This window comes from Narcine bancroftii, chromosome 8, assembly GCF_036971445.1.
Source record: "Narcine bancroftii isolate sNarBan1 chromosome 8, sNarBan1.hap1, whole genome shotgun sequence".
Classification (NCBI taxonomy): Eukaryota; Metazoa; Chordata; class Chondrichthyes; order Torpediniformes; family Narcinidae; genus Narcine; species Narcine bancroftii.
The window spans coordinates 139094401-139111924 of record NC_091476.1 but is presented as its reverse complement, the minus strand read 5'-3'; the positions used below and the strand labels follow the sequence as shown (position 1 = coordinate 139111924).

Below are 17524 nucleotides of genomic sequence, written 5' to 3'. Positions count from 1 at the left end.
AAAAGAGAGGTTTAACATTACTTTTCTTGGGTGAAGAACGTAGGGGTTTGGAGAGAGGAGACGGTCTCTTTCTGAGCAGGGATTTTAATTGCAAGAAGCTGGGGATGGAACCCCCTTCCCCGTTTGGCTTCCTGCGAGGTTGAACTGAACCAGCAGAGGGAGTTTAATCACGCGGTGGAACTTTTACCGAGGTGGCAAACTTTTGCTCTTCATTCCGGGCGGCGGGTCAAGGCAAGGCACGTGTACCTTACATTTTCAGAGTTGCGCGGGGCGCGGATGTGATCTTACCTTGTGTGGGACTCTTGCCACTTTCTCTCGCTGTTGAGGAACAGGTCTCGGCGTTGGACCGGGTCACTGACTTCCTCGACTGAAGATTACCAACGCTCCTTTTATTTTTAACGACCAGTGCATAATTAACCTCGTCGAACCTTTGACTTCGCCCCTGGTTGTCACGAATGCTCGGCTTCTGAGCGTTTGAACCATTTCAGATGCACTTGTCTTCTCCCAGCACGATGTCCCCTTAACATTTGATGGTCTATGATGCTAGACCAGCTGTGAACCACTTTCTTGGCTCTCCGCAGTCTTGCTGCTGCTTTTCTCGATGGCCTGTGTCCGAATAAACATAGACCTTTCTTGAAAATGCCCTGAATCATTTCACCTTTGACGTTTTAAGTATGACATTGTGCGTTGAATTAAAACGCTTTAATTGAAAGTTTAAGATACTAATGGGGATTAAGCATCGACGACCCTTGTGTGGGTAATATTTGGTGTATTTTATTCATGCTCTGTCTCGTCAGCTCAGTCCTCATTGCACAGTACTCCCGAGGGGCTAATCCACCTCGGCCACACGTGCGTGGATCTAATGACAGCGATAACCAATAATCCTGCGATCTGAGGTTTATCGGATGCTCCACCGTCCGTGTAGTGACTGTGGCGTGATCTCCAGATTTCTGTGACTGGGCGGGGCGAGGTGACACTCCCCACCTTTGGCAGCGATGACATGTCCCGGGTAGGCTGGCGTTGGGGAGCCGCTGTTACCTTCACCTCGCAGTCTCCGACAACCAAAACGAGGGATCAGAGCTCTCTCTCAACTGCACTGAGCTATAAGACACACACACACAGGGAAATAGGTGCTGTTTATGGCATGTGGCTTATCAGTCTAACCCTGCTGTACTCTCTAACTCGAGGTACGTCCTGTTTCTTTTCAAATGGTTAAATAATTAATAATTGTAATTTAATATTTGCGAGATATGGATAAAATAGTGGGCCATCCTGTTACTAAACTATTAACCTCTCGTGTCTTGCGTGAATTTTTTTTAATCCATGGGAAAGATATGATTGATTTTTTAAAAATGAGTTTCCAGTATCCCCAAATACAAAACATGTTTCACCTGGATAGAATTTTATTCAAACACGCTTCTACTCCAGGATGTGATTGAGGAACGATTAAGAAATAGATCTGGGGACAAGCTATAGTCAATGTAATGACCGTATTAAAATGAGAGATTTCGCCTATTCAGATGCGCTGTCCCTAAACATAATTGCTGATAGAATTTCTTTCTATGATAGAATTCATTTCTTTTCAATACCAATGATTTGTGTGGAGTTCTGGGCTCGACTGAAAAAAAAACAAGTCTGATTATTTGTATATTGGGATTAATTCGAATTTGGATCTGTTTTAAAAAAAATCTGTCGTTATTTCATATGGTTCTCTTTCATTTTATTTTTCCCTCCTGGAAACTGCTCAAGGGGGCGAGATTTCTGTCGGTATTGGAGTGTTCGTACCCCTTTCTTCCCCTCTTGTCCCGGGAGCTGCAGTTGGAGGGTTGAAGCAGCCCCCCCACCGGATTTTTAAATTGTGCATTTCTTGCTGCGTCTCCTGTGTGGTATCAGATTGGATTTTTAAACATTGAAATCCGCAAAGTGGTTTAAACACGGGAATGCTGCGAAGCGGGATATTTCGAGTTTGTTTCTCTGTGTGAACGGGTGCGCTGCTGCCCCCGCTCCTGCCCCGCTCGGACCTGGCGCGCTGTCCGTCTGCTGGGAACCCCGAGCACACGCTTCTCCTGTTCTGGGCTCTCCGCTCTCGAGTTTGCTCGCTGCATTGACCATGTGAATGGTTCGGCAGGCGGTTGACGATGTTAGTCAGGGGACAAACAAAGGTGAACAAGCCGCCTGTTTCAAGAGTTCGGAGTGGACGTGGAACCGATGTTAAGAAACAGTTGGGGATCGAAACTTGCTGAAACCCATTGTGACCATGTTGCGTGTGTATACATGGAAGAGCATTGATGCTAGCCAGTGACAGCCAGGTAGCGCCGGTTCATTGGAGATGCCCCGTTTCCGAAAGGTTCCGTCCGGTCTGAGCCTGGAGGAGAGTTACAGTATCACCCCCGTCCTAGTTCCACACCCCCCTGAGCCAATCCGCCTCAAACAACAAGTTATCTCTTCTTCGTCGCCCCCAGACTAACCCTCGTATCCACATGAGAATGGTTGTAAACGATAAACGGGAGAGAAAATGCTTGCCTTTCACAGACACCGAGGCACAGTCTTTCTCTCACTCTCACACCATCTTTGTCCACGCACTCTTTCATCTCACTCTCTCTCTCACACTAACGCACCCTCCCGCTCGCTCTCTCACGGATTCTCTCTCATACGGGCTCGATCACAATCTCCTTCATTCTTTCTCACTTTCGAGCTCACATTTGCTCTCTTTTAGCCACTTTCCCGCTTTACGCTTCCCCATTCTCTCTTGCCCATGGCAGCACGCCCTTCTCACCCCCTCCAACTCTCCACCTATCCCTCACCTCGTCATCCTTCTCTCGCACCCTCTTTCATTTCTCCATTAATTTCTCTCACCCCTCCTTCATCCTTTTTATACTCCCTCCATACACTCACATCTCCCTCTCCTTCCCATCCCCTCCCTCTCCCTCTCCTTCCCATCCCCTTCACATCTCCCCCTCCCCTCTATCTCCCTTCCACTCCCTACTCCTCCCCCTCTATCTCCCTTCCACTCCCTACTCCTCCCCCTCTCTCTTCCCCTCCCCCTCTCTTCCCTCTCCTCTCTTCCCCTCCCCTTTCTCTCTCTCTCTTCCCCTCCCCCTCTCTCTTCCCTTCCCTTCCCCTCTCTCTTCCCTTCCCCTTTCTCTTCCCCTCCTCCCTCTCTTCCCCTCACCTCTCTTCCTTTCCCCTCTCTCTTCCCCTCCCCCTCTCTCTTCCCCTCCCCCTCTCTCTTCCCCTCCCCCTCCCCTTTCCTCTCTCCCCTGCTCACTCCTCTCTCCCCTCGCCATCTCCCCCTGTCTCCCCCCCTCCCCATCTCCCCCTCCCCCTTTTCTCTCTGCCTTCTCCCTCACTCTCCCCCTCCTCCTCTCCCCTTTTCTCACACTCACACTTTTTCTCTCTCCCACAAACTAACTCCTGGAATACCGCAGCTCGGCATCATTCTCTCCTGTTGTGTCAGGTTCCCGAATGAGTGAACCACCGTGGCACATTGTGAATTTATTGTCTGGACGCACAGGACTAGTGATGTGGGGTTTCTGCAATCGAACATTCCCCGGGGAGACGGTAAACTTTGGCTGCGGGTGGCGGGGTGATGCGGTCAGCTGCGAAAGGAAGCAGTGATGGTTCCAAGCTTTCCCCCACGAGTTCGGTCCCTACTGGAGGCGTTGCTTCAATCACTTTTTTTAATATATCTCATCCCGTTAAATGATGGAGATGAGGTGTTATCCCTGTATTTAGAATAGAATGCCTTGATTGATTTTGGGGGGGGAAAGTCAGAAGAAAATAAAGAGGAAGTGTTGTTCATTGGTCCCTAGTGTTTAAACTGTGGACCCGATTCAGCGGTTTACCCCTTTCCCATTGTGAACCCAGCGAAGGATAATGTTTGTAAATTCTGCCTCCCATTTCAAGCCTGCTAAGCTCTCCCAAATCCTTTCAATATAAAGCTGCCTGATTCTCCTTCCAAAATATTAAAAAAAAACCAGAATTATAAATATTGCAAGTGAAAAGTGTAGGGTATGTGGGGAGTAGTGAAGGAAGAGGAGTCCATATTCTAGGCGTTATAACAGTTTTTTTGTGAAATGCCAATTAAAAGGACTTCATTTGCACTCAAGGATGACAAGAAAGTGCAAGATGCAGGGTATACAAATCAGTGTCTGCAATTACCTGACCTGAAAGAGGTAGATTGTCGAGCCGGGGACAGTTCGCTCCATGCTAATATCTTCCCCCATCTCCCCATCCTATTTCTTTATTGTTAAAAATATTAAATGTCTTGCTGCAGAATTGTTCCTATTCATTGGCCCAAAGACACACAGCATGATGAAGAGGGATTATTTGTATCTAGAATCCCTTTCAGATGCATTTACGAGTAGAGCAGTCTCCTATTGTCTTTCTTCATTGAGCTGCTGCTTTAAAATATGCCCACAGACCTATGCCCATGTAAACAGTTTCTCTTGCAATGTACAAAGAAAATGGAAATTGCCCAATTTTTTTTTTGAGGGAGCATTAATGTATCAACTGAAATAATTTTGTTGTGAAAAACGCAGGATTCTCCGATAAACATGAAGGGTTGTTGGCGGTTTGTGATCCAACATAAAAATAAGTGTTAGGGCTGAAAGCGGCACCTACTGAAGGGCCTGTGCTCTAAAGGAGGAACACAGCAGAAGGATTCATTTAAAATGGGAAGAGCAGAATCTTGTGTTTTTAAAAAAAATACAAGTGAGATCATTTTGGGTTAATTCGTTGCGTGACCTTCATTGGACAGAGGCAGTTTCACAGAGCTCTAAAGGGGAAGTGTAGGTTGTAATTGAAATATGATTCCAGCAGACAGGTGTTCACACTAACGATAAGAAGAGATAAAGACCAGGAAAGTCAGTTATTTAAAATAAATACTGGGGATGTTGAACTATGTTCATGTTTTGTGTTGTCTTGTTTGGTCCTGCTCCTTAAGGCTTTGATGCCACTGAACAGCTACCTAGACTGTTTTAGAAGGCAGGTAAGAATCAACCACATTGATGCCAGATACTTTATTGATTCATATTGAAAGATTGTGGGGAGAGTTCCTAAACTGATGTAATCTGTGTGAATTGAACACTGTCTTCAAAATCCCACACATACACACACCCAACCTTTATTGTTGCTGGGTCATACAACATGGAACATTACAGTACAGGTCCTTTGGCCCACAATGCTGTTCCATCCATTTTAGGCCTACTCCAAAAAAACCGAAACCCTCCCTACCTCGTAACTCTCTATTTTTCTTTCATCCATATGCCTGTAAGAGTCTCTTAAATGCCCGTATTGTTCCAGGCTCCAACACCATCTCTGGAAATGGACTCCAGACACCCATAGCTCTCTGTGTAAAAAAAAAACCTTACCCCTGATGTCTACCTTAAACATATGTCATCTGGTCCCTGGAGTTTATCAATCCTAATGTTTTTAAGTAGTTCCAGCATTTCCTCTTTCTTAATCTCCACCTCCTCCGCACATGTTGCCTCCTTTACCCTTAAGCAGCCCCACCTTCACTTTTATCATCCTGCTCTTCACATATGCATAGTACGCCTTAGGGTTTTCCTTAATCCTACTTCATGATCCCATCTAGCTCACTTAAATTCCTTCCTAGTTACCATATAACGCTCATGAGCCCTTCCTGTTTTTTTTTCTTTCTCAATTCAATGTTTGCTTCCTTCTTCCTCTTGTCTAGCTGCCTCACCTGTCACCAAGGCTCCCTTTTCTGACCATCTTTTCCCTGTCTCAGTGTGACAAAGCCTGTCCTGAACCCCAAGCAGGTGGTCCCTAAACATACTCCAATTACTTCCGTGGTTTCTCCTGAGAACATCTGTTCCCAATTTACTCTCCCTAGTTCTTGCCATATCCCATCTTAATTAGCCCTTCCCCAATTAAACACCTTACCATTTTTGTCTGCATTTATCCATAGCTTTTCCAAAACTTAGGGAGTTGTGGTCACTCTCACTGAAATGCTTCCCAACTGAGAGATATTTCACCTGACCTGGCTTATTACCCAGTCTGAGAATCAGTATAGCCTCTCCTCTAGTTGGCTGGTCCACATAATGAGTCAGGAATTCCTCTGGGACACACCTGACAAATTCTGCCCATCTACCCATCTTGCAGCAAAGAAGTGCCAGTTAATATTTGGGAAGTCTTCTTCAATCTGCCCCCTTCCTCTCCACCCAACCTCCCAAATCCAAGCCCAGCATTGATTAATCAGACCTGGTGGTAGAGAAGTCTCCCATAACAACAACCTTGTAATTTCTGCACTATTCCAAAGTCTGCCTACTTATCTGTTCCTCAGTGTCATGAGGGCAATTTGCGTGACTATAGACTACTCCCAATACAGTGATTGCTTCCGTCCTATTTCTGACTTCCACCCATACTGACTTAATAGACACTCCCTTCACAGCGTCATTCCTTTCTGCAGCTCTGATACTATCCCTGACCAGTAATAGTACTCCCCCACTCTTTTACATCCCATTCTATCCCTTTTTAGATACCTAAACTCTGTACCTGCATCAGCCAATCCTGTCCTTGCATCAGCTATGTCTCTTTAATGGCCATAACATCGTAATTCCACGTATATATACCTATGCTCTCAGTTCATCTCCTTTCTTCTTAATTCTCCTTGCATTGAAATAGACAATTTCAAACCATGCAACTGATTACATTTATGCTCCCTCCTCTGCCTGTCCTTCCTCGCAAATCCACAACAAATTGCACCATCCTTTCCACTGTCTGCTCGAGTCCCTCCCCTCACATTCTGGTTCCCATTCTTCTGCCAAAACAGCTCGAGTAAACATGCCTGCCAGAATATTTGTCCCTCCAGGTGCAGCCTGTCACTTTTGTACAGAACAGACCTTCCCCAGAAGAGATCCTAATGATGCATAAATCTGAACCCCTGCACCAACTCTTCAAGCACACGTTCATCTTCCACAACTTCCTATTCCTACCCTCACTGGTACGTGGCACAGACAGCAATCCCAAGATATCATCCTTGAGCTTCTGCTTTTCAGCTTCCTTCCTAACTACCTATCTTCCCTCTTCAGGACCTCATCCCAACCCTTAACTATGTCATTGGTTCCAATGTGGACCACAACATCTGGCTGCTCACCCTCCTGCTTCAGAATGTTGTGGATTCAATCTGAGATGTCCCTGACCCTAGCACCTGGTCAAATCCTGGAACTCCCTACCTGGAGAACCTTCCCACAAAGACTGCCATGGTTGAAGAAGGTGGCTCACTGCCATCTGCTTGAGAACATTTAGGGATGACCAATGATTACTGGCCTTGCCAGGCACACCCATATTTAACAAAGCGATTCCCATAGTGCAAGGGATAGGGGCTTCCAGTATTTTGACTGAGTAACAATGAAGTAACGGTATTATGTATCATTCATTTGGTGTGTGTCTCAATGCAATCCCATGCCTCACCTTGTAGGGCTTTATGTATGGCTTTGAATTTGCACTCTCACCTGTTGAGTTAGAACATTGTGGATTTGTATCCTATTGCACAGACCCCCAAGTCCTGGCTGATGCTCCTCCAATGAATGTATCCAATGATACTTGCATGAGATTTCTGAGTTGATAGATGTATTCGACCTTTGGACAACATGCGGTCCAATCTGGAGAAGTTAATTACAAAAATGTGAAAGTTTTCTTTGTACCCATAAACATAGGCAACAAACCTAAGGATTTGATAGATTTAAAACAGGGGTATCAAACTCAAATTCACGGAGGGCCAAAATTAAAAACTTGGACTAAGTCAAGGGCCGCACTAAATATTTATTGAAAATTTTCAACAACATCTGCATGTTTTCTCTTCTTTCAACATATGTAATGTTAAACTTTAGGATACAACTTTAGGAGCTTAATGTTACAGGTCAGGAGTAGGTAGCTCAAGTTCACCCTTTGCTTGACCTGAGGGAAACATATTTGGTCCCTGTGGAGATGTAGTCAGCATTCACAGGCTGTGTCCATTTTGGCCTGCATCAGGACTCAGCATTTCCTGCTCACTCCTCAGGCTCTAGGCCTCTATTCACCCTCGACCCACCATCCCTCTACCTGACCAGTCCTTTACCCAACCTCTACTCACCCCTCACTCCACTCGCTCTGCCTCTACCCACCCCATCCTATACACGCCCCTCTACTGCCTCTCCCTCTACCCGTCTCTCACCCTCTAATCACCCCTCCCCTACTCGCCCTGCCCCTCCCCTTTTACCTCTTCCCTATCCACCCCTCCTTCTACTCATCCCTCCCTCTAACTGCCCCTCACACCACCATAACTTCCCCTGCCCATTACTCCTCACCTACACCCTCTGCCCACCCCTGCTTACCCACCCATTCAGGCCCAGCGCGCTGCCGATCAGCCTTTGCGGACAGCCGCCATCTCTCTCTTCACGTGCAGGGCCGAACCAGCCGTCCCTGGGTGCAAGTGCTGAAGGCCGTGGCGACCGGGAGAAGTGCGCTTGCGCTGTGGAAGGGCCATCCGGTGCCAGTCGCGCGGGGCTCGCGCTGCCCGGGGGCTGTGCGGCCTGCCATACCCGTCGCGCCGACAGGAAATCGCAGGCGCTCGCCCATCCGCCGCACCGCTCGACAGGTGGGAGAAGTGACTGGTTGTGCGGGAAGCCTTCCAACTGGCTTGCTGGCTGATGACATCGACAGACTTCTCGTGTTACAATTTCTCGTGTTACAATGGGGAAGGATGTGCAATGAAGGGGGAGGATGGTGGGGGTGACATTACCAAAAAACAGCATCGGTTCTTGCTGCAGGGCGGGCCACCTCTAATACATTTTTGAAATGATCTTGCGGGTCAAATATAATTATGCCAGAGTTTGACATGTGTGATTTAAAACTTCAGCAAAGGAGACCTAAGAAATTGAGGAAAGAATATAGAACATAGAAGCAATCTAGCAAGAAACATTAATCCAGACTGGGGTATGTAGAAAGGAAAAAAGTAAACAAAATTCTGCATGTGCCCCCTAATGACTGAGATAATTTATATTGAGATAAAAGGAAATCACCAAAAAATTAAACATGTATTGTGTCCATCTTTACTTGAGGAGAGACAGAAATCTTATTGGAAGCAATGGAGAACAACAGGCCTATAGTGGAGGAAGAGCTCAAATGATTTAGCATTACCAGGAAAAAAGTACTGGAGACAAGAAGGGACTGAATCCTAATAAATCTCCTGGATCTGATACTCTTTGTCCAAAGGTTTTGAAAGAAATAGCCATGAACATAGTGAATTCACTGGTTGTTTTCTTGTATTCGCTTAAACTTAGAAGAATCTAATTGAAAAACAACATTTTTATAGGGCCTGACAGGTTAAACACAAGGAAAATGTTTCCCCTCCTGAGGTATCTGGAGCAGTCACAATCTCAAATTGAAGGGTTGGCCCAATTAGGACTGATCGAAGAAAAAAATTATTTGCCAAAAACATTGTGAATCTTTGGTATTGTCTCCCAAAGAGTCCCGTGAGACTCAATTACTGCTTATATCCAAGAAGGAGATTAGAGTCATAAAGTTATGCAGTATCAAAGCAGGCCCTTTGGCCCATCATTCATGCAGATCAAGACTGGCAGAAAGCAAGTAAATTAAGGGATGGTGCAGGAAAGTGGACTGAGGCAAGACATCATCCATGCCTATATTGAATGATGGAGAAGGTGTTCTTTCCTTGGCCCTTTGTGATGCAGCCTGTTCAGTAAGATGGAATAAATTATATCATGGCATTATTTTGATTAAACTGGGAATAGAATATTTACTCCTCAATAGACATTGCTTTAATTTTTTTTCTTCTGGTCATTGTCATGTTGATTTTTCAGACACAAATTGATTGTTGTGTTTCCAAGAAGAATTTAAAATAATGGATGGAGTGAACTTTGGAGGCAAGGGTGTGGGATTGGGTAAAATATGCAGATTCTTCTTTGATAATACAAAACTTTCTTCATATGTATACCTTGTTAAAGAAAGGATGTAATTGTTTCAGAGGGAGAAGGATCACTGGATTCATTCTTAAAATGAAAGAGCTGTCTAATGAACAAAGACTGAGTATCATTGGAGTTGAAATGGCTTGATTTTGGCAGATCTTCAGAAGGTTGGTGTATTATGGCAGAGATTGATGGCTATCTGAATAGTCATGGTATCAACATTAGGGGGAGATGGAAGGGGAGTGAGGCTGAGTGGGAGAATGGATCAGCTAATGATAGAATAGTGGAGTGGACTCGATGGCTCCTCTAGCACGTGGATGTGTGGTTATTCCTTTGGAAGAGGTCATTCCTCAGGATATGAGGCCATTGGTTCAATCCTGAGGACCAACATCTACACTTAAAGGATTGTGTAGCTTTACATTTGTTCCATCCCTGGAGGTTGGGTCATTAATTTTGTATTTGAAACTGAGATGGGCATTGATGTAAGGTTATTGAAGCTGAGCAGGAAATTGGAACCAATAGCCTATTGAACGCCAAAACAGTTATGAGGAGTCTTTCACTCTGTTGTTTTCTTGTGTTTTGATTTTAGATATTATCTAAATCAAATTTGTATTCTAAAATTGCCATAGTGGAATTTTATGACCTAATTGTTGCTGAATTATTAATCGAGGTTACTAGCGAGATAATGCAGTCACTTGTCAGCTCAGCATGTTGTGCTTGCAATTCTTATTTGTCGTTTTGTCCTCGTTGAATTTTAAAGGTGTTTAAAGGTGAATGTGTCCTGCATAGCATGAAGTTATTCAGCTTAGTATGTGTTGTTAATGCAGCTGTTATAAGGTCTCAACATGATCCATCTCAAACTATTCCTTATAATATGGAAGGATGCCATTGAGTGTATCTGAGTCATGCTTTCTCCCAATAAGTTTGCTTGTAATACATTCCCCTCCCATTGCCAACAACTTTGCCCAGATTCCACCACTCACTCACACATCAGGGACAATTTGCATCAGCCAATTAACCCACCCATCAGCATGTCTTTGGGGTGCCAGAGGATAACAGAGTGCAATGAGGTGACCCACCCAATCAGTCTGAGGCAGAAGGTGCAAACTCCACATGGATACCATCAGAGATCGGAATTGAACCTGGGCCACTGGATCTGTGAGGCTGCAACTCTACTAACTTGAGCCACTCCACTTCCCTGAGTGTTGACTTAGTTCAGGGCTTCGTAGATAATGCCATTTCAAGTGTACATCAAAATACTATGAAATACATAATGGTTTCACCCTTTCACACAGTAGATTCTTATCACTTCCTACCTCTGGGATAAAATTCTTCTCATCTCCCATATAATCTAAATCCTAATTACCCCAAGGCTGTATTTATTGATAACATTCTAGCCAGCCAGAATAGAAACATTTAGTTAATTTCAAATGTTAATTATATTTGGTGATTAAATGACCAAAATCGATTTTATGCATAATGTACAAGTAACTCAGAGCATTCTTCAGGAGAAGTTACCATGTATTTACTGAGGGAAGCTTCTGTTGAATATGCTCTATTTACGTGCAGGTGGATTTTGTTTGTCATAAAATAAATATTTAAATGCCCCACCTGCCTGCAAATACTCTTCGACTTTAAGTGTATACCCCTGGCTATTGATGTCTCTGCCAGGGGGAATTAGTCTTTTCCATCTACTCAATCTGGGCTCTTTTTAATTTTACACAGTGTAAATAGGCCTCCTCTTTGTTCCAGCAAGAACAACCGCAGCCTATCCAATTTTTCCTCAGAGTGAACGTTCTCCATTTTTCAGAACATAACAATATTACTCCACGACCTGCCCTTTTGAATAGTGATCTTATCTCAACAATGCCTCCACTGAATTTGTAAAGTTGGCAGGATGTGACAGCATAATCGATTGTTTAATCTATGTTCCAAGGTACCACATTCAACTCACCACCGGGGTTTAGTTTAACACGAGTTCCTACATTGACGAGGTCCCATTCAGAACTTTGCTTGCCCTTCCAAGGTACTTTGCTGTTGAGTCTTGAAGAATTTCCTTTCTTCGGACTGTGCTTTCAGTTTAAGTTGTATTTCATCACCATTGAAGCTAATGAGTTGAAGAGTCAGAAAATGTTCCTTAAAAAGTTGCTGTGATACTTGCATGGCTGGGGCTATTAAAGATTCTGTTGTACAGTAAAACTCCTGGTATCTGGGATCTATGGTCATTGGTAGATGCCAAATAAGTGTGCTATCCAATTGCATGAGACTTACTCTTCCAATGTCTAACTAATGTACCTGCATTAAGAATAAACCGTTTAAAAGACAAAAGTACTATACGGTACTTAGACTGATCAAACTTCACTTGCATGAATGCATAAACCTTAAAGCATTTACTTTATTTTCAGTCACATTCTTTGAAAACATGTAACTTTTGCTGCATCTCCAGGTTCCTCCCCCAGATTTACAGATAAAGCCTCGAAGCAGTGATAAGGAAACACTTTAAGATAGTCACACCCAATGGCGAGCGCCATCAACCCGCTCTTCTTCCTGGATGATGCCATATTATTCCAACACAACTTTATTCAAACAGCTGCTAAGAGCAAAGTACGACTAAGACTGAATACTTGCTCCCATCTTCACCAATATCTCAATCAGATATTAAATAAAATAACAGAAAACAATATACCAAAGAATCCAGAGATCTTTCTCCTAAGTAACATAAAAAATAAAGAATTTGGAATTGACTTGGAAGATGCACAAAAAAGATTTGTCAAGATAGCCCTAGCCGTAGCAAAAAAATGTATTATGTCAACCTGGAAATTGGAAGATAATTTGAAAATACAACAATGGTATATAGAAATGAATAAATGTATTCCATTAGAAAAAATAACATATAGTTTAAGAAATAATATTGAAATATTCGAACAAGTATGGGAGCCTTACATTAAATACAATAGTGAAAACCTACCGGGAACAAACATTACCTAAGTTGATGGAAGGAGAAGAAAAGAAAAGAATGGACTCAGTAGAATTTCTGGTGTATTTTTGTTAAATGACAACATTGTCTGACTGAATTAATGCAACCTAGATTGTATACCTAAAATGGATGAGAGGGGGGGGGGGGGGTGGGGGGGTGGCTTGGGATGAGGGGGGTGGGGGGGTGGCTTGGGAGGAGGGAGGTGGGGGGGGAGAAAAAGTCACTGTAAATGTGTGGAAAAGAAAAAGTGTATATCATGGCTATTGTGATTTATGGTGTGAAAAATAAAAAATTTAAAAAAAAAAGAACATTTACTTTTACAATGTTAAACGTGTATTTTTAACCTATTGTTTTATTATTTTTTAAATTTTTCCTCAAGTTTTTTTTTGGCAGTCGCTTGAATTCCAGATACCAGAGTTTTTTTAAAAACTATATTTAAAATTTAAAAATAAAACCACAGATGCTGGAAATCTGGAACAAGACAGAATATGCCTGAAAAACTAGGCAGTCTGAGCAGCGTTTGTGGAAAGAGAAAATATCATGTATTTTTATCTGAATATTAAAGCTATGATATTGTGTGTGAGCAAAATGTAAATGAAGTATGATTATTTTCCTACATCAGTTATAATGTGCACAGTCCATCGAAAACATTGGAGGTCATAAGTGATCATCGAGATACAGAATTTATTTTTTACATGAGGTATTTTAATAAAGTGGGGTGTTTAAACTGTGTTGCGCAATGCAACCGTGGCTTTTCAAGTTTATTGAATACATTTCATACCCAGTGTGGTAAATCCGGATTCATTCCCATGGAAGTTGGCTACATTTGTTTCTTTAACTAGATGCACATGTTTCGAGACTAGTAGTTTAATATTACCACTGGTTTTCAAGTAGCTTTTCTGAAAACCAGGGGAAAAGGTGCTATGGTTTGGATGGTGAAGACCAGAGCAACAAAAAGCAAACCATTCGCTGTGAAGTGGCACACTATACAGAATGGGTCTGCTATTCCTTTTATCACTGCTTTCATTCTTTGGTCCCTCTGTGAATTTACCATTTTATGCTACAGACATTTGGCTGTTGGGAACTGGATGGATCCTTACTTGACAGTGAATTCATACTGATGGCTATTCTCTGATCAAAGCTTTTAAGCATCATTAACTCACTTAACGTAAATGTCAAATGAAGTTGCTAAAATCCTTTTCATCTTTAGTTCTTCCTCAATATATTGTGATTGCCGAGTAGAGTTTGTGATCTCAAATGGTCTGTTCCAACAGTTGTGATTTAGATTTTGGATCCAAAAGTATTCTGTCAACCTTAACTCGGCTTACTTGAGGTCCTCCCACAACATTAACTTGTCACTAGCACAGCAGTTTTGATTTTGGACAAGACCTTTCATAAAATAATATTTATTGAGTAAGCAGGATAACCTGGGGAAAACTTGAGAGCGACAATCAACATTGACCAAATTCTAGTTGATTGCTTTGATTGCATGAACTATCTATACTTGTTCACTGGAAATTATTAATGGAACTCATTCATCCCGATAGCCTTTTGCAGTCATTAGCAAGGCACTTTGGATCTTCCCATTATCTGTCATCTTTTTTGATGTTCTCCACACCACTGAGGAACATTCCTTGTGTGTAATGGGTTTGTTCATCAAAAAGTTGCACACAAAAAGATCTGTGGCTGAACTTTCTGAAGAACTGTGCTCATGAGGATGTATTCCAATATTTCACACCAAGCTGAGGATGATACAAATTGTTGTCTGCACTCAGTGTTCTTTTTCTTGATTTGCTTGTTTCCTTGCGTTGAGTAGCATTGGAGGTGCAGCAGATGTTCATTGATGAATAGTGGATTATTAAGAAGTTTTCGCGCAACTGAGGTTTTGCACAGCCTTGTACAACAAATGATGCATGGTTGTGCAAGCGAGGTCCTTGGGTGTTTTTAAGGGAGAGATTGATGGCTGTTTGGTTAGTCAGGGGATTAAGGGTTTCAGGGAGAAAGTCCGGAATTGGGCCTGGGTGGGTGGATGGATCAGCTCACGATTAGAAGAGTGGAGCAGACTTGATGGGCCAATAGGCCTGCTTCTCCTTGAATATTTTGTGATGATTTATGGTTTTGATGCGCCTTCCTGTCTTTTCCAGAGCTATGGTAATGCAGAGCTTAAACGATGAAAATAAATGAAAGACTCACCTGGTGAATCAATGAGATGAGTTCATACATCACAGCAACAGCTAGGGAATTTAGATCAAAGGAATTAAAATGTTGGGAGTGAAAGGCTTATATTGGTAATGGTCACAATGAAGTAATGGGATTGCCAAAAAAGTTCAGTGGATTTGCCAAGTGAAACTTTGCTGCAACCTTGCTTGGCCAAAGATAGATCCCAGTCTAACAAGCCAAGGGTGCAAATGCTGGAAGGCACGTTAAATAAGGGAGTTTGGATGACACTGTATTTTAGCTAATGGAGATCTTGGATCAACCCTGATCTCGCATGCTCACTATGTGGAACTTTTACATTTTCCTTCATGGGTTACCTCCAGGAACTCCAGATTCCACCCACATTCATATGAGTCGACAGGTTAATTGGTGGCTGTAAATTGCCCTCAGAATGTAGGTGACCTGTAGATGAGTTGATAAGAATGTGGGATTCATGTAATTGAGTGGTTGGAAGTAAGGGCCAACCTCAATTGCCTAAACAGCCTGCCTTCATGCCTCTGTGGCACACCACAAAAGCAATGTATGAGAGGTCCATATTAAATTCCATCCGCCATTTCGCAGCCCAATTTTCCCAGCTGGTCCAGGTCTTGCTGCAAGCCGTGAGAGCCTTCTTCACGGTCTACTACACCTCCAATGTTCATGTCATCTGCAAATTTGCTGTTCTAATTTACCAGATTTCCATCCAGATCATTGATATAAATGACAAACAATAATAGACCTCACATTGATCCTTGCGAGGTACCATTAGTCATGGGCTCCAGTTAGAGAGGCAACCATCTGCTATAATCCCTGGTTTTTATTTTATCATGATTTTTAGAATGATTGTCACTGATCAGAATGTGATAGTTGAATGGTAGCTTCAGAGTTTGTAATCTTATCTCTTTGACCCAAGAGGATGAGGGGTGCCATGTAAGATGCTGAGATGGCATAACAGTGAATGTTGAGATGTTTCCTCTACATGAGGGACATGGGGGGGGGGGGGGGTGATCATTTAAAACTGAAACTTCTTTAAGAGGCTGGTGAAGTTTTGGATCATTGAGAATGTTTATAGAGGAAGTGGATAAAAATTTTTGAAAGATTGAGGTCTGTGGGGAACTGGCACAGAAAAGGAGAAGAGCCCCAGGGCAGATTAGCGATGGTGACATTAAGTGGTACTGCAAGCTTGCCAAGCTGAGTAATCTACTCCCACTCCTGTTTAAATAGAAACGTTACATCTTCTTATGATTGATGTGGATAATTCAATCATTCTTTCACCACTTTGACATTGCTGCAAAACTTTTACAGAACATTTCCGAAAAACTTGGGACTGGGCGTTTTTTGGTTAACTGGATTTTTTGAATAACCGAAAATTGGCTTTAAGCAGCCTAATAGCATTTAGCAGGATACTTGTACCAGCGGTTAAACAACAACAAAAGACAACAGAAGGCTTTTCAAGCATGAAGTAATGTTTAATTCTTACCTTTCACCGACATCGACCGTGCTATCTGCAGACCTTTTATGCCTTTGTACAATACACAAGAGCTTAGTTGGATTCACAATGGCGCTAACAGCACATCTGAGCCCCACGTCAACATGTCGGGCAAAATGTTTTTTTCAACCTGTGACGTCACGTTGCTGCCAAAAAAAAGTTCTGATAACTGAACTTTTCGGTTATCTGACTTTTGGATAATCGGAAACATACTGTATTTAGAAGTATGATCTTCCAGAACTGTGTGTAAAGTTGTGCTAATGGTAGAAGGTAGGAGTTAGAAAGTTCTGTCTAAATTTAAATATGAAATACTGATATGTTTTAACATATCTTGTGTCATGAGCAAGGTGACAATTTTATTTAGGTTCCCGCGAGGCTATTACAGTACTTGACGGGATCAAATCTGGCACTCTCCATAAGGAGTTTGTACATTCTCCCTGTATCTTCTTGTTCTCTCTGTATCTGAATGAGTTTCTTCTGGGTGCTCCAGTTTCCTCACATCCTCCAAAAATGTACATTGGTGTGTCTGGATATCACGGGCTCATGGGCCAGAAGACCTGTTACTGTGCTGTACGTTTATATGTCTAAACTTATGAAGGAAGAAACTTCTGAAGGAGGGAACTCGAGGGCAAGGAATGTAGTTTGAGGTGAGAGATCAAAACTGAGTGGCATCAGGAGCAATGTTTAAAATTTTATAATTGATGAGAGTTTTTCTCCACCCTCACCAACTCTGTAAAGTCTTGAATCCAGTTGAGTGTCTTGTTTCAATTATCTAGCTCCTGGTGAACATTAAGAACAGCGCCATGGATTTGTAAAGGAAGTCCATGCAATATCAGCCTTGAGGATAAGATTGAGAAATGGGCAGACATCATCTTTGGGTGCATTACCGCAATTTGCCTTCACTGGAGCTACGAGACAGCAGCTTAATTT

The 17524-nt window shown here is 42.8% G+C and overlaps 1 protein-coding gene across 1 annotated transcript in view; it reads left to right on the top strand.

Moving 5' to 3' along the window:
* The first annotated feature begins 1068 nt into the window (after positions 1–1068).
* The window catches only part of LOC138741243 (cell adhesion molecule DSCAML1-like), a 352860-nt gene continuing 336404 nt past the window's right edge, over positions 1069–17524 (top strand). The window contains exon 1 of the mRNA XM_069895004.1: positions 1069–1187. Within this exon, the coding sequence (XP_069751105.1) occupies positions 1145–1187 (43 nt within the window). The 5' untranslated portion in view covers positions 1069–1144. The remainder of the gene's footprint in view (positions 1188–17524) is intronic.